This window comes from Bombina bombina, chromosome 8, assembly GCF_027579735.1.
Source record: "Bombina bombina isolate aBomBom1 chromosome 8, aBomBom1.pri, whole genome shotgun sequence".
NCBI lineage: Eukaryota > Metazoa > Chordata > Amphibia > Anura > Bombinatoridae > Bombina > Bombina bombina.
The window spans coordinates 141105047-141126339 of record NC_069506.1 but is presented as its reverse complement, the minus strand read 5'-3'; the positions used below and the strand labels follow the sequence as shown (position 1 = coordinate 141126339).

The window sequence follows — 21293 nt, the reverse complement described above, 5'->3', positions numbered from 1 at the left end:
CCTCCTCCCCTCTTCTTCCCCACTCATATTGATGAATCCCCCCCTGCCTTCCCCCCCCCACTCTCTTTTGATAATTTCTCAGAAATGTACTGACTTCTATCTCTAATACTTCAATGATTCAGTTGTACCCTATCTATTCATTTTTTCCTTTTCGTTTGTTTGTGTTCTACTTTAGCACTTTATGATATGGTATGTACTATAATGTGCAGGGGACCTGCGAGTCCCCAGTCAGTGTTATACTTGTTAAAACAAAAAAATCTTTGAAATAAAAAAACTGCGCAGTTAGAGCGCTAAAATAGGCCCCTCCCACCATGTACTGGATGTCAGAGGGGCCTTAAGAAAATACTCCTGGGAGTATCTGACTAGCCATGTGGAAACTAGGCCCCATATAAAGACTTATCTCCCTCAGAGAAAAACGTCCTATTTATGAAGTCATGTAAACGTTTTGTCACTAAGTAATATGAATATTAGCATGAGTATTACCCTGTTTTGTAAGCATTATCCCAGTCGCTGTTAAATCACTGCATCAGGCTTACCTCAAATACACAGGCTCTGTCAGCATTTTCTAGAACTTATTCATCTCTCTAGAAATAAAAATACTGAACATACCTCAAAGCAGGTAAACTGCAGGCCGTTCCCCCAACTGAAGTTTTCCCATATTCATCAGTTATGTGTGAGAACAGCAATGGACCTTAGTTACAAACCGCTAAGATCATCAAACCTCCAGGCAGAATTCTTCTTCTAATTTCTGCCTGAGAGTAAAACAGTACAACGCCGGTACCGTTTAAAAATAGCAAACTTTTGATTAAAGGTAAAACTACACTGTCACCACATATCTCTTGATACTTCCTTTCTTGTCGAGAGTTGCAAGAGAATGACTGGGAGTGGCAGTTAGGGGAGGAGCTATATAGACAGCTCTGCTGTGGGTGTCCTCTTGCAACTTCCTGTTGGGAAGGAGAATATCCCACAAGTAATGGATGAACCCGTGGACTGGATACACCTTACAAGAGAAAAACGTAATTTTTACGTATGCGGGGCTGACGTTGCGTTACAGGCTACAAGGCTTGCGGTACAGCTATACCGACAAGACTCGTAATGGCTGCGGTGCTGTTTTAACTCTGAAATTACCATTTTTTCAGCGTTAAAACACGAACGCACAACTTGTAATCTACCTGATAATTAGTAATATAATGAACATCAGCCACGTATGTATTTAAGTTCAGACAGAAAGTCGAGGAGCTCCTTTGTCAGCAATATACTCAAATCAGATCAGATTGCTGGCTCTGCAGCCCCTCTCCCAGACACATACCCACATCTGATATGACCATAGCGCTACAGACCCCCTGTTCTCCCAGACACATGGCCCTACAATTCCTCTATCTCCATAACAAAATCAGTCCTCAACCCCATGGCCCTGCAGCCCCTCTCCTAGACACATACCCACATCTGATATGACCATAGCGCTACAGACCCCCTGTTCTCCCAGACCCATGGCCCTACAATTCCTCTATCTTCATGACCAAATCAGTCCTCAACCCCATGGTCCTGAAGTCCCTCTGTTATGGGTCACCTGGCTGCTGTGAAAGGGAGTATAGTGCTGGGCCTGGCTGCCACATTGCCAGACAGAAAATGAGACCAGATTAGCACCAGAAGCCATGTCAGTCCTACTGATAACAAAACATAGGTTGCTAAGCTGATTCAATATATATATATATATATATATATATATATATATATTTGCCCATTGATAATGTTTATGTTGAAACTAGGATTTCCATGCCAATGTTTTTTTCCCCAGTGTTATAAAATAACACACAAATTCTTAGAATTTTTGGTTTTTAATTTTAAAAGTATGTATTAATATTCAAATGCCCTTTGAGAAGCAAATATATTTTTCCGAACCGTAAATGAATAAATTTTTTCAATAAATAGTAAAAAAAAAAAATTGTTTGAAGGCAGCTATTTTAGATTCACCAAGTCTTTCTGAAATAAACTATAGATACTTTCTGTATTCCTGAACAACAGTGTATCCAAGCCAATTCCAACCACCAGTGACTTTGTATCCACTTTTCTCAAATAGTCCTATTGCGGCTTTTGCCACCACTGAAGTATAAAGTACAACACACTGAAAGTCTTTATTCCTGGCATGGCTCTCAAAGAACTTCAAGAGATGAGTACCCACTCCGGAACGTCTATACCAACGGCTGACAGACATTCTCTTCAACTCTGCTGTGTGGCGGTCCTTGGTGGGTTCAAAGGCCACACATCCACAGATGTCATCCTGGTCATATACAGACACCCAGATTTTACGTTGACCAGTGCTATAATATGAATAAATTTGTTTGAGGTCAGGTGAGCGCCACAGCATTAGCTTGAGAGCTACGACAGCCAGCAGGACGGGTATAAGAAGGGCAACAATAAAGGAGTTAAGTAAAAAACGCAAACCACTGCTGGCTACAGCCATGAGGAGCAAGGTCATCGGACGTGTTAATATGTAAAGAATCAGCCGGTTCTCTGTATCCTTAAAGCCATCCTGTTAAAAAAGAAAAATAAGAAAAATGCAAATGCAAATATCATTAAAGGACCATTAAATACAGTATAAATGCATAACCAACACATGCATAATAAAAAGACAATTCAATAACACAATCTAAATCTCAAATGAGTAGTAGACTTCTTCTGACAAATTTTAAATAAATATACATTTTTCTGCCCTCTGTATCAAGTGGCCCATCAGTCAATCAAAAAACACATACCGTATATGTATATACTGTGAGCTATTGCTCATGCTCAGTATGAGCTGATTCCTCTAAAAGCGTGCATATAAAAAGATTGTGCACATTTTGATAATAGAAGTAAATTGGAAACTTTTTTAAAATTGCATGCTTTGTCTAAGTGATGAAAGTTTTATCTTAAGGAAGTTTAATCTTGATTTTAGTGTCCCTTTAAGCAACACATTTAAGTCTATATTGATCATATATGAGGATAATTATCTATCTCAGTCATAACATTTCTTATTATGTTTTCTATGATAAGCAAATGTTTAGGTGACTAATATGAATGTTAATGAAAAAAGACTGTAAACTTCTGCTGAGCGACTATAAGAGCTCAGAATGCTGTTGTGGCACTTATCAAGTGCTTGATATTCTGTAAGTACAACGGATTGGAGTAGGGGTCTATTACCAACACCACTGATATTGCACTATTGTGGCGCCTTCTTTTTTTATCAGCTTTACATTTTGCTAAATTCATTTGGGACATAATCTATAATTCTCTACTACACAAGTTATCTGCTCTGGGAAGTAACAACTAAAGACTGAGTCCATAAGAAACTGCATCTTTGATTAGGCCAGGATTAACACACTGGAACCCATAGCTCCTATGTTTACTTTTGGCTTTGCTGGTCCGGAGCAGAAACCGGCCTGTGCGGTAATTGTGTTTAACCCTATTGTGGGGGTTAAAGACAAAGTAGTGTAGGGTCGATAGTCTTAAAATGACATGCTCATCAGAGCATGTAATTCTTCAACTTTCACAACAAGAAATTCATATCTGAAAAGAGCCATAAGTCACAGGTAGTGGTTTGTTATTCACAGAATATAACAAATGCTTGTGTCGACTGAAAATAAAGCTGACTACTCTACTTTAGGGACTTGTTGACAATGCTGCAGTGCATAAGAGAAAAAAAAAAGGATAATACTGTTGGACGCTGAGTAGGTATAAACCGTTTGCCAAGACTTCAGAGATATAGGGGCCGATTTATCAATGTCTGGATTTATCAATGTCTACGCTGTCGGCATTTAACATTGCACAAGCAGTTCTAGTTAACTGCTTGTACAATGCCACCCCCTTCAGATTTGTGGCCAATTTGCCGCTAGCAGGGGGTGTCAATCAACCCGATCGAGCGCAGCTTCTTAACTCTTGTTTCCGGCGAGCCTAAAGGCTCACGCGGAAAAAGGGGCATTTGGCCCCATTCGGGCCATGATAACTCTGCCCCATAGTCTGAATAAGCAAAGAGGTATAAATCACTTTTAGCCTTAAAGGGACATGACACCCACATTTTTTTCTTTCATGATTTAGAAAGAGAATGCAATTTTAAACATCTTTCTAATTTACTTCTATTATCTAATTTGTTTTATTCTCTTGATATTCTTTGGTGAAAAGCATATCTAGATATGCTCAGCAGCTGCTGATTGGTTGCTGCACATAGAAGCCTCGTGTGATTGGCTCACCATGTGCATTGCTTTTTCTTCAACTAAGGATATCTAAAAAAATGAAGCAAAATAAATAATAGAAGTATATTGTAATGTTGTTTAAATTTCTATTCTCTATCTGAATCATGAAAGAAAGATTTTGGGTTTAGTGGCCCTTTAAGTAATATAAATTGTGCTACCGTATTTAACCTCTTCCATGAGATTTAAATCTAAAAGAAATGTCTTAAAGGGACATGAAAACCAAAATTTTTCTTTTATTCAGACAGAGCATACAATTTTAAAGAACTTCTATTATCTAATGTGCTTAATTCTTTTTGTTTCCTTTGTTGAAAAGCTTACTTGGGTATGCTGAGGAGCAGCACTGCACTGCTAGCTGCTGATTGATTGCTTCACATATATGCCTCTTACCACTGGCTCACCTTATGAGTTCAGTGAGCTCCCAGTAGTGCATGCTGCTCCTTCAACAAAGGATAACAAGAGAACAAAATAATTGATAACAGAAGTAAATTGGGAGTTGTTTAACCCCTTAAGGACAGGAGTTTCAGAGGAAAAACTTGCCCAAAAGACAGGAGAATTTTTAGCATGTTTTGCCATCACTCCATTTAAACAGAAATAGAGCCTTGTTTTTGTTTTGATTGCTTATCAAAACTATATAAAAAAAATAATTAGTAGACAACCCAATGTATGGATTTAGGTCCATTATGGTATACTTCATGCCACTGCTTCACCGCCAAATACAGTCATATTAAAAAAAAATTAACTATCCATAAACTTTGGGGTTCTCGCTGAAATTATTTACACACAACTTTTGCAGTCATTAAAACAAACAGTTGTAAAGGCTTCTCTGGGATCCCCTTTTTTCAGAAGTAGCAAACATGCATGGCTTTGGCATTGGTTTATTGCAATTAGAAGGCCACACTTGAGATTCCTGGCAGTAATAGGTTAGCTTGTAAGATTAATGTTATCTGTAGTGTAGAGATTACCCTCCCACCACCTGATCCCTACCCAAACAAATATCTTCCCTCCCTCACCCCCCACTGATTACCACCATCTTAGATGCTCCCAGATCCCCACAAAAACAGAATTTATGTTTACCTGATAAATTTCTTTCTCCAACGGTGTGTCCGGTCCACGGCGTCATCCTTACTTGTGGGATATTCTCTTCCCCAACAGGAAATGGCAAAGAGCCCAGCAAAGCTGGTCACATGATCCCTCCTAGGCTCCGCCTACCCCAGTCATTCGACCGACGTTAAGGAGGAATATTTGCATAGGAGAAACCATATGGTACCGTGGTGACTGTAGTTAAAGAAAATAAAATATCAGACCTGATTAAAAAAACCAGGGCGGGCCGTGGACCGGACACACCGTTGGAGAAAGAAATTTATCAGGTAAACATAAATTCTGTTTTCTCCAACATAGGTGTGTCCGGTCCACGGCGTCATCCTTACTTGTGGGAACCAATACCAAAGCTTTAGGACACGGATGAAGGGAGGGAGCAAATCAGGTCACCTAAATGGAAGGCACCACGGCTTGCAAAACCTTTCTCCCAAAAATAGCCTCAGAAGAAGCAAAAGTATCAAACTTGTAAAATTTGGTAAAAGTGTGCAGTGAAGACCAAGTCGCTGCCCTACATATCTGATCAACAGAAGCCTCGTTCTTGAAGGCCCATGTGGAAGCCACAGCCCTAGTGGAATGAGCTGTGATTCTTTCGGGAGGCTGCCGTCCGGCAGTCTCGTAAGCCAATCTGATGATGCTTTTAATCCAAAAAGAGAGAGAGGTAGAAGTTGCTTTTTGACCTCTCCTTTTACCTGAATAAACAACAAACAAGGAAGATGTTTGTCTAAAATCCTTTGTAGCATCTAAATAGAATTTTAGAGCGCGAACAACATCCAAATTGTGCAACAAACGTTCCTTCTTTGAAACTGGTTTTGGACACAGAGAAGGTACGATAATCTCCTGGTTAATGTTTTTGTTAGAAACAACTTTTGGAAGAAAACCAGGTTTAGTACGTAAAACCACCTTATCTGCATGGAACACCAGATAAGGAGGAGAACACTGCAGAGCAGATAATTCTGAGACTCTTCTAGCAGAAGAAATCGCAACTAAAAACAAAACTTTCCAAGATAATAACTTAATATCAACGGAATGTAAGGGTTCAAACGGAACCCCCTGAAGAACTGAAAGAACTAAATTGAGACTCCAAGGAGGAGTCAAAGGTTTGTAAACAGGCTTGATTCTAACCAGAGCCTGAACAAAGGCTTGAACATCTGGCACAGCTGCCAGCTTTTTGTGAAGTAATACCGACAAGGCAGAAATCTGTCCCTTCAGGGAACTTGCAGATAATCCTTTTTCCAATCCTTCTTGAAGGAAGGATAGAATCCTAGGAATCTTAACCTTGTCCCAAGGGAATCCTTTAGATTCACACCAACAGATATATTTTTTCCAAATTTTGTGGTAAATCTTTCTAGTCACAGGCTTTCTGGCCTGAACAAGAGTATCGATCACAGAATCTGAGAATCCTCGCTTCGATAAAATCAAGCGTTCAATCTCCAAGCAGTCAGCTGGAGTGAAACCAGATTCGGATGTTCGAACGGACCCTGAACAAGAAGGTCTCGTCTCAAAGGTAGCTTCCAAGGTGGAGCCGATGACATATTCACCAGATCTGCATACCAAGTCCTGCGTGGCCACGCAGGAGCTATCAAGATCACCGACGCCCTCTCCTGCTTGATCCTGGCTATCAGCCTGGGGATGAGAGGAAATGGCGGGAACACATAAGCTAGTTTGAAGGTCCAAGGTGCTACTAGTGCATCCACTAGAGCCGCCTTGGGATCCCTGGATCTGGCCCCGTAGCAAGGAACTTTGAAGTTCTGACGAGAGGCCATCAGATCCATGTCTGGAATGCCCCACAGGTGAGTGACTTGGGCAAAGATTTCCGGATGGAGTTCCCACTCCCCCGGATGCAATGTCTGACGACTCAGAAAATCCGCTTCCCAATTTTCCACTCCTGGGATGTGGATAGCAGACAGGTGGCAGGAGTGAGACTCCGCCCAAAGAATAATTTTGGTTACTTCTTCCATCGCTAGGGAACTCCTTGTTCCCCCCTGATGGTTGATGTACGCAACAGTCGTCATGTTGTCTGATTGAAACCGTATGAACCTGGTCCTCGCAAGCTGGGGCCAGGCCTGGAGCGCATTGAATATCGCTCTCAGTTCCAGAATATTTATCGGTAGAAGAGATTCTTCCCGAGACCAAAGACCCTGAGCTTTCAGGGATCCCCAGACCGCGCCCCAGCCTATCAGACTGGCGTCGGTCGTGACAATGACCCACTCTGGTCTGTGGAACATCATCCCTTGAGACAGATTGTCCAGGGACAGCCACCAACGGAGTGAGTCTCTGGTCCTCTGATTTACTTGTATCTTCGGAGACAAGTCTGTATAGTCCCCATTCCACTGACTGAGCATGCACAGTTGTAATGGTCTTAGATGAATGCGCGCAAAAGGAACTATGTCCATCGCCGCCACCATCAACCCGATCACTTCCATGCACTGAGCTATGGAAGGAAGAGGAACGGAATGAAGTATCCGACAAGAGTCCAGAAGCTTTGTTTTTCTGGCCTCTGTTAGAAAGATCCTCATTCCTAAGGAGTCTATAATTGTTCCCAAGAAGGGAACCCTTGTTGACGGGGATAGAGAACTCTTTTCCACGTTCACTTTCCAGCCGTGAGATCTGAGAAAGGCCAGGACAATGTCCGTGTGAGCCTTTGCTTGAGGAAGGGACGACGCTTGAATCAGAATGTCGTCCAGGTAAGGTACTACTGCAATGCCCCTTGGTCTTAGCACCGCTAGAAGGGACCCTAGTACCTTTGTGAAAATCCTTGGAGCAGTGGCTAATCCGAAAGGAAGCGCCACGAACTGGTAATGTTTGTCCAGGAATGCAAACCTTAGGAACCGATGATGTTCCTTGTGGATAGGAATATGTAGATACGCATCCTTTAAATCCACCGTGGTCATAAATTGACCTTCCTGGATGGAAGGAAGGATAGTTCGAATGGTTTCCATCTTGAACGATGGGACCTTGAGAAATTTGTTTAAGATCTTGAGATCTAGGATTGGTCTGAACGTTCCCTCTTTTTTGGGAACTATGAACAGATTGGAGTAGAACCCCATCCCTTGTTCTCTTAATGGAACAGGATGAATTACTCCCATTTTTAACAGGTCTTCTACACAATGTAAGAACGCCTGTCTTTTTATGTGGTCTGAAGACAACTGCGACTTGTGGAACCTCCCCCTTGGGGGAAGTCCCTTGAATTCCAGAAGATAACCCTGGGAGACTATTTCTAGCGCCCAAGGATCCAGAACATCTCTTGCCCAAGCCTGAGCGAAGAGAGAGAGTCTGCCCCCCACCAGATCCGGTCCCGGATCGGGGGCCAATATTTCATGCTGTCTTGGTAGCAGTGGCAGGTTTCTTGGCCTGCTTTCCCTTGTTCCAGCCTTGCATTGGTCTCCAAGCTGGCTTGGCCTGAGAAGTATTACCCTCTTGCTTAGAGGACGTAGCACCTTGGGCTGGTCCGTTTTTACGAAAGGGACGAAAATTAGGTCTATTTTTTTGCCTTGAAGGGCCGATCCTGAGGAAGGGCGTGGCCCTTACCCCCAGTGATATCAGAGATAATCTCTTTCAAGTCAGGACCAAACAGCGTTTTCCCCTTGAAAGGAATGTTTAGTAGCTTGTTCTTGGAAGACGCATCAGCCGACCAAGATTTCAACCAAAGCGCTCTGCGCGCCACAATAGCAAACCCAGAGTTCTTAGCCGCTAACTTAGCCAATTGCAAAGAGGCGTCTAGAGTGAAAGAATTAGCCAATTTGAGAGCATTGATTCTGTCCATAATCTCCTCATAAGGAGGAGAGTCACTATCGAGCACCTTAAGCAGTTCATCAAACCAGAAATATGCGGCTGTAGTGACAGGGACAATGCATGAAATGGGTTGTAGAAGGTAACCCTGCTGAACAAACATCTTTTTAAGCAAACCTTCTAATTTTTTATCCATAGGATCTTTGAAAGCACAACTATCCTCTATGGGAATAGTGGTGCGTTTGTTTAAAGTAGAAACCGCTCCCTCGACCTTGGGGACTGACTGCCATAAGTCCTTTCTGGGGTCGACCATAGGAAACAATTTTTTAAATATGGGGGGAGGGACGAAAGGAATACCGGGCCTTTCCCATTCTTTATTAACAATGTCCGCCACCCGCTTGGGTATAGGAAAAGCTTCTGGGAGCCCCGGCACCTCTAGGAACTTGTCCATTTTACATAGTTTCTCTGGGATGACTAAATTTTCACAATCATCCAGAGTGGATAATACCTCCTTAAGCAAAATGCGGAGATGTTCCAATTTAAATTTAAATGTAATCACATCAGATTCAGCCTGCTGAGAAATGTTCCCTAAATCAGTAATTTCTCCCTCAGACAAAACCTCCCTGGCCCCCTCAGATTGGGTTAGGGGCCCTTCAGAGATATTAATATCAGCGTCGTCATGCTCTTCAGTAACTAAAACAGAGCAGCCACGCTTACGCTGACAAGGGTTCATTTTGGCTAAAATGTTTTTGACAGAATTATCCATTACAGCCGTTAATTGTTGCATAGTAAGGAGTATTGGCGCGCTAGATGTACTAGGGGCCTCCTGAGTGGGCAAGACTCGTGTAGACGAAGGAGGGAATGATGCAGTACCATGCTTACTCCCCTCACTTGAGGAATCATCTTGGGCATCATTGTCATTATCACATAAATCACATTTATTTAAATGAATAGGAATTCTGGCTTCCCCACATTCAGAACACAGTCTATCTGGTAGTTCAGACATGTTAAACAGGCATAAACTTGATCAGAAAGTACAAAAAACGTTTTAAAATAAAACCGTTACTGTCACTTTAAATTTTAAACTGAACACACTTTATTACTGCAATTGCGAAAAAACATGAAGGAATTGTTCAAAATTCACCAAATTTTCACCACAGCGTCTTAAAGCCTTGAAAATATTGCACACCAATTTTGGAAGCTTTAACCCTTAAAATAACGGAACCGGAGCCGTTTTAAGCTTTAAACCCCTTTACAGTCCCTGGTATCTGCTTTGCTGAGACCCAACCAAACCCAAAGGGGAATACGATACCAAATGACGCCTTCAGAAGTCTTTTATAAGTATCAGAGCTCCTCTCACATGCGACTGCATGCCATGCCTCTCAAAAACAAGTGCGCAACACCGGCGCGAAAATGAGACTCTGCCTATGCTTTGGGAAAGCCCCTAAAGAATAAGGTGTCTAAAACAGTGCCTGCCGATATTATTAAATCAAAATACCCAGAATAAATGATTCCTCAAGGCTAAATAAGTGTTAATATCAATCGATTTAGCCCAAAAAAAGTCTACAGTTTAAATAAGCCCTTGTGAAGCCCTTATTTACAATCGTAATAAACATGGCTTACCGGATCCCATAGGGAAAATGACAGCTTCCAGCATTACATCGTCTTGTTAGAATGTGTCATACCTCAAGCAGCAAGAGACTGCAAACTGTTCCCCCAACTGAAGTTAATTGCTCTCAACAGTCCTGTGTGGAACAGCCATGGATTTTAGTTACGGTTGCTAAAATCATTTTCCTCATACAAACAGAATTCTTCATCTCTTTTCTGTTTCTGAGTAAATAGTACGTACCAGCACTATTTGAAAATAACAAACTCTTGATTGAATAATGAAAAACTACAGTTAAACACTAAAAAACTCTAAGCCATCTCCGTGGAGATGTTGCCTGTACAACGGCAAAGAGAATGACTGGGGTAGGCGGAGCCTAGGAGGGATCATGTGACCAGCTTTGCTGGGCTCTTTGCCATTTCCTGTTGGGGAAGAGAATATCCCACAAGTAAGGATGACGCCGTGGACCGGACACACCTATGTTGGAGAAATAGCTCTCTAACTCTCTAACCCTCCCTCTCTATCTAATAGCCACCATCTTAGGTACTCGTAGTTGTCTATATATATATTTTTTTTATTTTTTTTTTGTAGTGTAGTGTAGTGATCACTCCCTCCCCCCCAACTGATTGTAACTGGGGCCCCCCTCCCTCACCCATTTCTGTAGTGTAGCAGACCATCCCACCCCCTCCCATTACCAATTTTGTTTTCTCCTCCCCTCCCGCCCCCCTCCGGCAATGGGTTGCTGCCCATCACCCTCTTTCCTCCCTCACCATATATGGCAGTACTACAATTCAATGCAAATGGTGACACAGAGTGTCTCTGTTTGCATCAGAAAATCAGCAATTTGTCTTCATATGGTAAAGTGAGCACCATCAGCTCTCCCTTACCATATGAAGACAGATGGCTTCTGTCTCTGGCTGTGGTCTTAGCTGTCAGAATCATGAAAGAAAAAATAATGGGTTTCATGTCCCTTTAACTGCTGAGCAATTTCCACTCCTGTGCTGAGCTGTTTTGCAGTTTTTAGGTACTGCTCCCATTTAAGTCCTACTATATTTTTGAGTGAGAAACCCACACATATTATATTATTATTTTAGAACACTCAGCAGATTCAAACTACACCATTATGTTATGTACAGTATATATCATGACGTCTAAGAAAACTGCAGCAAAAAGTCAGAAAAATTCATTTTTTTCATAGAATTGCAATAAACAAGGCTATAAGAAGTGGGTATCCTCATAAATATAAAATCCTTTTTGTAGAGTTATGTAACTTTGATCTGCATATAGGGGCGACGTCACTGGTATCCACAGATTCTCTGGGCGTTGTTGGAGCCCTAGACACCAGGGAAGTGCAGGGGTGGGTGGGGGCAATGAGCTCCGAAAGCACATGGTTGTCATCCATGCTGACTACAAAAATGTGCGTATGAGAACCACGTCTTTTCATGCACACTTAAAGGGTTAAATGGACATTAGAGTCATTTATGTTTCTTTGTTGTATTTTAAAATGTATTACTTTTCTTGCTTTTTGAAAAACAGATGTTTCACAGACAAAAAGTAAACACTGTAAGAGTGTTTTTTATAATCCAGCAAGTATTTATACCATGGATTAGCTGTGCAGAAATCAGATACTGCCTGATAGTTTCAATACCTAATTAACCTTAATTGTAGCTCTATATCCAAATCTTGATGAAATTATTTATAAATCAAAAAAAGGTTTAGTTGCTAATAAAAGTGTCAGAAAAGGGGCTGTTAACTTAAACATGAAACATGTAAAGGGGAATGGTTTTAATTCGTTTTTTCTACTAAAAAAATAACAAAAGCATGATTAAGAGTAAACCTAAATAAGTCTGACTTAATTGTTCTATGTCAAATGCTCTGTAATAAGACTAAGGCATCTACTTATCAAGCCATCAACTTACTTGCATTCGACGGCACCAATACGCTCGCCTAAGATCGCCTAACATCGCTGCCGCGGACCTGAATACGCTCTCCAAAGTTACCAAAAAAGCTGTCAAAAAGCAGCGCACCAAGTACGGGGCGATGAGCAGCGGACTGTTGTTAACTAACAGTCATCGATCTCGCTGCTATTCGGCTTTTTCCCAGCTTTATTGGTATACTGTCACTAAACACCCACACGATACTAAACTGTTTACCCCCTATACCGCCGCTCACAGTCCCCACCGCAACTAAAGTGTTTAACCCCTAAACCGCCGCTCCCGGAGCCCACCGCCACCTACATTATACTTATTAACCCCTAATCTGCCACCCCCTACACCGCCGCCACCTACATTATACTTATTAACCCTTAATCTGCCGCCCCCTACACCGCCGCCACCTACATTATATTTATTAACCCCTAATCTGCCACCCCCTACACCGCCGCCACCTACATTATACTTATTAACCCTTAATCTGCCGCCCCCTACACCGCCGCCACCTACATTATATTTATTAACCCCTGATCGGCCCCCCTACACCGCCACCACCTACATTATACTTATTAACCCCTAATCTGCCCCCCTACACCGCCGCCACTATATTACATTTATTAACCCCTAAACCTAAGTCTAACCCTAACCCTAACACCCCCTAACTTAAATATAATTTAAATAAATCTAAATAAATATTTCTATAATTAAATAAATTATTCCTATTTAAAACTAAATACTTACCTATAAAATAAACCCTAAGATAGCTACAATATAACTAATAGTTACATTGTATCTTTTTACAGGCAAGTTTGAATTTATTTTAACTAGATAGAATAGTTATTAAATAGTTATTAACTATTTAATAACTTCCTAGTTAAAATAAATACAAAAGTATAGAAATATAAGTGTGATAGACACACAAGAGGGCGCTATGACAACTAAGTAATAAAAAACAAAAAATAATAATTAATAATATAGACAATAACAAGCAATGTATACGAATGGTTATGAACGGATCATGAACTCTCACCATACAGACGATGCAACAATTAATATTCAGTCCCAAATGAATATGTAATGTCCATATATAAAATGTCCAAATGATGTAAGCAACACCAGTTGCTGCCGATGGTGCTGCACTATCCTCCTGTGAATGCCCTCTTAGTTCCTAAGTGACCTGTAAAATAAAATAAAATCTAACCTAAGTTACACTTACACCTAACACTACACTATAATTAAATTAATTCCCTAAATTAAATACAATTAAATAAAATGATCTAAAGTACCAAAAAAACCCCACTAAATTACAGAAAATAATAAACAAATTACAAGATTTTTAAACTAATTACACCTAATCTAATCCCCCTAACAAAATAAAAAAGCCCCCACAAAGTAAAAAAAAGCCCTACCCTACACTAAATTACAAATAGCCCTTAAAAGGGCCTTTTGCGGGGCATTGTCCCAAAGTAATCAGCTCTTTTACCTGTAAAAAAAATTACAACCCCCCCCCCCCCACACACACACATTAAAACCCACCACCATCTTCTATCTTCATCTATCCGGCATGGAGCGGCTCCATCTTCAAAACATCCGACGCGGAGCATCCTCTTCGGCCAACGTCTTCTTGTTGAATGAAGGCACCTTTAAGTGACGTCATCCAAGATGGCATCCCTTAGATTCCGATTGGCTGATAGAATTCTATCAGCCAATCGGAATTAAGGTAGAAAAAATACTATTGGCTGATGCAATCAGCCAATAGGATTTAAGTTCAATCCTATTGGCTGATCCAATCAGCCAATAGGATTGAGCTTGCATTCTATTGGCTGTTTCAATCAGCCAATAGAATGTGAGCTCAATCCTATTGGCTGATTGCATCAGCCAATAGAATTGAACTTAAATCCTTTTGGCTGATTGCATCAGCCTATAGGATTTTTTCTACCTTAATTCTGATTGGCTAATAGAATTCTATCAGCCAATCAGAATCTAAAGGACGCCATCTTGGATGACGTCACTTAAAGGTACCTTCATTCAACAAGAAGGCATCGGCCGAAGAGGATGCTCCGCGTCGGATGTCTTGAAGATGGAGCCGCTCCGCGCCGGATGGATGAAGATAGAAGATGCCATCTGGATGAAGACTTCTGCCCGTCTGGAGGACCACTTCTGCCGGATTCGTTGAGGACTTCGGCCCGGTTGGGTGAAGACTTCTCCTGGTAAGGTGATCTTCAAGGGGTTAGTGTTTTTAAGGGGGTATTGGGTGGGTTTTAGAGTAGGGTTGGTTGTGTGGGTGGTGGGTTTTAATGTTGGGGGTGGATTTGTAATTTTTTTTACAGGTAAAAGAGTTGATTACTTTGGGGCAATGCCCCGCAAAAGGCCCTTTTAAGGGCTATTTGTAATTTAGTGTAGGGTAGGGCTTTTTTATGTTGGGGGGGCTTTTTTATTTGGTTAGGGGGATTAGATTAGGTGTAATTAGTTTAAAAATCTTGTAATTTGTTTATTATTTTCTGTAATTTAGTGTTTGGTTTTTTTGTACTTTAGATAATTTTATTTAATTGTATTTAATTGTATTTAATGTAGGGAATTAATTTAATTATAGTGTAGTGTTAGGTGTTAGTGTAACATAGGTTAGGTTTTATTTTACAGGTATATTTGTATTTATTTTAGCTAGGTAGTTAGTAAATAGTTATTAACTATTTAGTAACTATTCTACCTAGTTAAAATAAATACAAACTTGCCTGTAAAATAAAAATAAACCCTAAGCTAGATACAATGTAACTATTAGTTATATTGTAGCTATCTTAGGGTTTATTTTACAGTTAAGTATTTAGTTTTAAATAGGAATAATTTACTTAATGATAGGAATATTTATTTAGATTTATTTAAATTATATTTAAGTTAGGGGGTGTTAGGGTTAGGGTTAGACTTAGGTTTAGGGGTTAATAAATTTAATATAGTGACGGCGGAATTTCAGCATATTTGCGGTTGACGGCTTGATAAGTAGATGCCTAACTGTTGAACTTATACTAATTTTCAAGTTTTGACATATACGAAGTGACAGGTCAACTACAAATGTCTTATGAAGCGCAAATCGCCTCGACATCCTATGTCTTCTCTTGTACAGCTTTATTTGCACGTATGGCCAGAGGGTGAAGGCAAGGTTCAAGCCTCATCTTGGGTACTAGGGCAGTTTTTCCGCCATCTTCTCGCTTTTGTCTGTATGTGCACCAATGCTTAAAGGGACATTTTACTGGAAAAATATGTTCTCCCCTTTAAGCGCTTAATGATTTGGAGATACCCTGCATGTTGCTGGTCCTTAAGGGTTTTTGTCCCCACAATAGCACGGGTCATGCCGCCAGCAGCAAGATCATGCTATTGCACCATCCCTACCACCTGCTGGCATCCTGCAATAGCACGGTCTAGCTGCTGGCAGTAAGAGCAGCACTATTGAAACCCCAACCTACATCTAAAGACCACGACTAACAGGGTGCGTCGCTGATCGTTAAGGGGTTAATGTTATCCATTTTACCTGCTGGTATTTATAAAATTGTTTTCATATAGAGCCTCAACCCTTATGTTGTCATTTTAAATAGTTGCATTTGCCTTTTGAAACCGCCACCTATATTGAAAATCTAAATACAGCAGTATTGGCCACAGACAAGCTAACGGCTAGATTTAGAGTTTTGTCGGTAAGGACCTGCGTAGCTAACGCCGGCTTTTTTCTGGCCGCACCATAAAAATAACTCTGGTATTGAGAGTCCACATAAAGGCTGTGTTAGGCTCCAAAAAAGGAACGTAGAGCATATTTAACGCAGCTTCAACTCTCGATACCAGAGTTGCTTACGGACGCGGCCAGCCTCAAAAACGTGCTCGTGCACGATTCCCCCATAGGAAACAATGGGGCTGTTTGAGCTGAAAAAAAACCTAACACCTGCAAAAAAGCCGCGTTCAGCTCCTAACGCAGCCCCATTGTTTGCTATGCGTAAACACTTCCTACGTCTGCAACTAACACCCTAACATGTACCCCGAGTCTAAACACCCCTAACCTTACACTTATTAACCCCTAATCTGCCGCCCCCGCTATCGCTGACCCATGCATATTATTTTTAACCCCTAATCTGCCGCTCCGTAAACCGCCGCTACTTACATTATCCTTATGTACCCCTAATCTGCTGCCCCTAACACCGCCGACCCCTATATTATATTTATTAACCCCTAATCTGCCGCCCACAACGTCGCCCCCACCTGCCTACACTTATTAACCCTTAATCTGCCGAGCGGACCGCACCGCTACTATAATAAAATTATTAACCCCTAATCCGCCTCACTAACCCTATAATAAATAGTATTAACCCCTAATCTTCCCTCCCTAACATCGCCGACACCTAACTTCAATTATAAACCCCTACTCTGCCGACCGGAGCTCACCGCTATTCTAATAAATGGATTAACCCCTAAAGCTAAGTCTAACCCTAACACTAACACCCCCCTAAATTAAATATAATTTTAATCTAACGAAATTAAATAACTCTTATTAAATAAATTATTCCTATTTAAAGCTAAATACTTACCTGTAAAATAAATCCTAATATAGCTACAATATAAATTATAATTACATTGTAGCTATTTTAGGATTAATATTTATTTTACAGGCAACTTTGTAATTATTTTAACCAGGTACAATAGCTATTAAATAGTTAAGAACTATTTAATAGTTACCTAGTTAAAATAATTACAAAATTACCTGTAAAATAAATCCTAACCTAAGTTACAATTAAACCTAACACTATACTATCATTAAATTAATTAAATAAAATACCTACAATTACCTACAATTAAACCTAACACTACACTATCAATACATTAATTAAATACAATACCTACAAATGACTACAATGAAATAAACTAACTAAAGTACAAAAAATAAAAAAGAACTAAGTTACAAAAAATAAAAAAATATTTACAACATCAGAAAAATATTACAAGAATTTTAAACTAATTACACCTACTCTAAGCCCCCTAATAAAATAACAAAGACCCCCAAAATAAAAAATGCCCTACCCTATTCTAAATTACTAAAGGTCAAAGCTCTTTTACCTTACCAGCCCTGAACAGGGCCCTTTGCGGGGCATGCCCCAAGAAGTTCATTTCTTTTGCCTGTAAAAAAAAACATACAATACCCCCCCCCAACATTACAACCCACCACCCACATACCCCTAATCTAACCCAAACCCCCCTTAAATAAACCTAACACTAAGCCCCTGAAGATCATCCTACCTTGTCTTCACCTCACCAGGTATCAACGATCCGTCCTGGCTCCAAAATCTTCATCCAACCCAAGCGGGGGCTGGCGATCCATCATCCGGTGGCTGAAGAGGTCCAGAAGAGGCTCCAAAGTCTTCATCCTATCCGGGAAGAAGAGGCGATCCGGACCGGCAACCATCTTGATCCAAGCGGCATCTTCTATCTTCCGATGATGACTGGCTCCAACCTGAAGACCTCCACCGCGGACCCATCTTCTTCCAGCGACGTCCAACTGAAGAATGACGGTTCCTTTAAGGGACGTCATCCAAGATGGCGTCCATCGAATTCCGATTGGCTGATAGGATTCTATCAGCCAATCGGAATTAAGGTAGGAATATTCTGATTGGCTGATGGAATCAGCCAATCAGAATCAAGTTCAATCCGATTGGCTGATCCAATCAGCCAATCAGATTGAGCTCGCATTCTATTGGCTGATCGGAACAGCCAATAGAATGCAAGCTCAATCTGATTGGCTGATTGGATCAGCCAATCGGATTGAACTTGATTCTGATTGGCTGATTCCATCAGCCAATCAGAATATTCCTACCTTAATTCTGATTAGAATCCTATCAGCCAATCGGAATTCGAGGGACGCCATCTTGGATGACGTCCCTTAAAGGAACCGTCATTCTTCAGTTGGACGTCGCCGGAAGAAGATGGGTCCGCGGTGGAGGTCTTCAGGATGGAGCCGGTCGTCATCGGATGAAGATAGAAGATGCCGCTTGGATCAAGATGGTTGCCAGTCCGGATCGCCTCTTCTTCCCGGATAGGATGAAGACTTTGGAGCCTCTTCTGGACCTCTTCAGCCACCGGATGAAGGATCGCCAGCCCCCGCTTGGGTTGGATGAAGATTTTGGAGCCAGGACGGATCGGTGATACCTGGTGACGTGAAGACAAGGTAGGATGATCTTCAGGGGCTTAGTGTTTATTTAAGGGGGGTTTGGATTAGATTAGGGGTATGTGGGTGGTGGGTTGTAATGTTGGGGGGGGTATTGTATGGTTTTTTTTACAGGCAAAAGAGCTGAACTTCTTGGGGCATGCCCCGCAAAGGGCCCTGTTCAGGGCTGGTAAGGTAAAAGAGCTTTGACCTTTAGTAATTTAGAATAGGGTAGGGCATTTTTTATTTTGGGGGTCTTTGTTATTTTATTAGGGGGCTTAGAGTAGGTGTAATTAGTTTAAAATTGTTGTAATATTTTTCTTATGTTTGGAAATATTTTTTTATTTTTTGTAACTTAGTTCTTTTTTATTTTTTGTACTTTAGTTAGTTTATTTCATTGTAGTCATTTGTAGGTATTGTATTTAATTAATGTATTGATAGTGTAGTGTTAGGTTTAATTGTAGGTAATTGTAGGTATTTTATTTAATTAATTTAATGATAGTATAGTGTTAGGTTTAATTGTAACTTAGGTTAGGATTTATTTTACAGGTAATTTTTTACTTATTTTAACTAGGTAACTATTAAATAGTTCTTAACTATTAGCTATTGTACCTAGTTAAAATAATTACAAAGTTGCCTGTAAAATAAATATTAATCCTAAAATAGCTACAATGTAATTATAATTTATATTGTAGCTATATTAGGATTTATTTTAAAGGTAAGTATTTAGCTTTAAATAGGAATAATTTATTTAATAAGAGTTAATTAATTTCGTTAGATTAAAATTATATTTAATTTAGGGGGGTGTTAGTGTTAGGGTTAGACTTAGCTTTAGGGGTTAATCCATTTATTAGAATAGCGGTGAGCTCCGGTCGGCAGATTAGGGGTTAATAATTGAAGTTAGGTGTCGGCGATGTTAGGGAGGGCAGCTTAGGGGTTAATACTATTTATTATAGGGTTAGTGAGGCGGATTAGGGGTTAATAACTTTATTATAGTAGCGGTGCGGTCCGCTCTGCAGATTAGGGGTTAATAAGTGTAGGCAGCTAGAGGCGACGTTGAGGGGGCAGATTAGGGGTTAATAAATATAATATAGGGGTCGGCGGTGTTAGGGGCAGCAGATTAGGGGTACATAGCTCTAATGTAGGTGGAGGCGCTTTGCGGTCGGCAGATTAGGGGTTAATTATTGTAGGTAGCTGGCGGCGACGTTGTTGGGGGCAGATTAGGGGTTAATAAATATAATACAGGGGTCGGCGGTGTTAGGGGCAGCAGATTAGGGGTACATAAGTATAACGTAGGTGGCGGTCGGCAGATTAGGGGTTAAAAAAAATTAATCGAGTGGCGGCGATGTGGGGGGGCCTCGGTTTAGGGGTACATAGGTAGTTTATGGGTGTTAGTGTACTTTAGAGTACAGTAGTTAAGAGCTTTATGAACCGGCGTTAGCCCAAAAAGCTCTTAACTACTGACCTTTTTCTGCGGCTGGAGTTTTGTCGTTAGATTTCTAACGCTCACTTCAGACACGACTCTAAATACCGGAGTTAGAAAGATCCCATTGAAAAGATAGGATACGCAATTGACGTAAGGGGATCTGCGGTATGGAAAAGTTGCGGCTGAAAAGTGAGCGTTAGACCCTTTTTTGAGTGACTCCAAATACCGGAGTTAGCCTAAAACCAGCGTTAGGAGCCTCTAACGCTGGTTTTCACAGCTAACGCCAAACTCCAAATCTAGGCCTAAGTGAACAAGAAGCAGCAGAAATCAACATCCCAGTGAGGGAGTGGAAAAGACAGTCCAGCCCACTTAGGCCTCGCTTCCATTGAGTCGTTAAAAATGGAGCCGTAAGCTACCGAAGCGGCCGACAGCTAAAAGTAATTTACGGCTGCATTTTAGTACCAGGTTTCCATTGAAAAGATTAGCGTGTTGCGCGCAGTCGCTCTTTTCGTGTAGCTGTAAGTTAACGTTGTGTTAACGCTTCCATCTGACGTTGGATTTCTTGAAAATCAATTAGTTGCTAAGGTAACCCGACCTTACGCTATAGAATTTACGTTTAACGTCCGTGCTTCTTACCTGTGATCGCCTCTCAAGAAAAATAAAAAAACACTTATCCATATTTTTAATAATCAAATACTATTTTCTAATATAATTATATTTAACACTTCATAAATATAAGTAATATTTCTTGCTGCCCTAGGCATAGGTCTAGTTTGCATTCTGTAGATATGTTCTTGCATATATTATTATATTTAAATATATACTGATATTTCTATTAGAATATAAGTTCAACTATTTCTATACATGAGACAACAATAAATATTACTTATAACAATTTATTTCTACATTAAAACACTTGCATTATTTGCAAGTTTTATCATTTCAATAGAAAATAGGTCTCAAAAAGCACAATTTTCCTCTTTTACACCTAGTTGAGCTGGGGGTAATATATCTCAATGTATCGACAGCCTCCGACAATGTATTAACGGTTAGCGCTTTCAATGGAAACCTGGTATAATTTATCGATTAACGGCTT

General features: G+C 40.6%; 1 protein-coding gene across 4 annotated transcripts in view; it reads right to left on the bottom strand.

Moving 5' to 3' along the window:
• Positions 1–1819: 1819 nt before the first annotated feature.
• The window catches only part of NAT14 (N-acetyltransferase 14 (putative)), an 81862-nt gene continuing 62388 nt past the window's right edge, over positions 1820–21293 (bottom strand). For 2 of the 4 annotated variants that reach the window (XM_053690601.1, XM_053690602.1), the window contains exons 3-4: positions 13627–13773; positions 1820–2533 (exon numbers count right to left, since the gene is read on the bottom strand). In XM_053690601.1, coding sequence (XP_053546576.1) covers positions 1994–2533; positions 13627–13629 — 543 coding nt within the window. In that variant the 5' untranslated portion in view covers positions 13630–13773 and the 3' untranslated portion in view covers positions 1820–1993. The remainder of the gene's footprint in view (positions 2534–13626; positions 13774–21293) is intronic. The other 2 variants (XM_053690599.1, XM_053690600.1) reach the window with 1 other exon arrangement.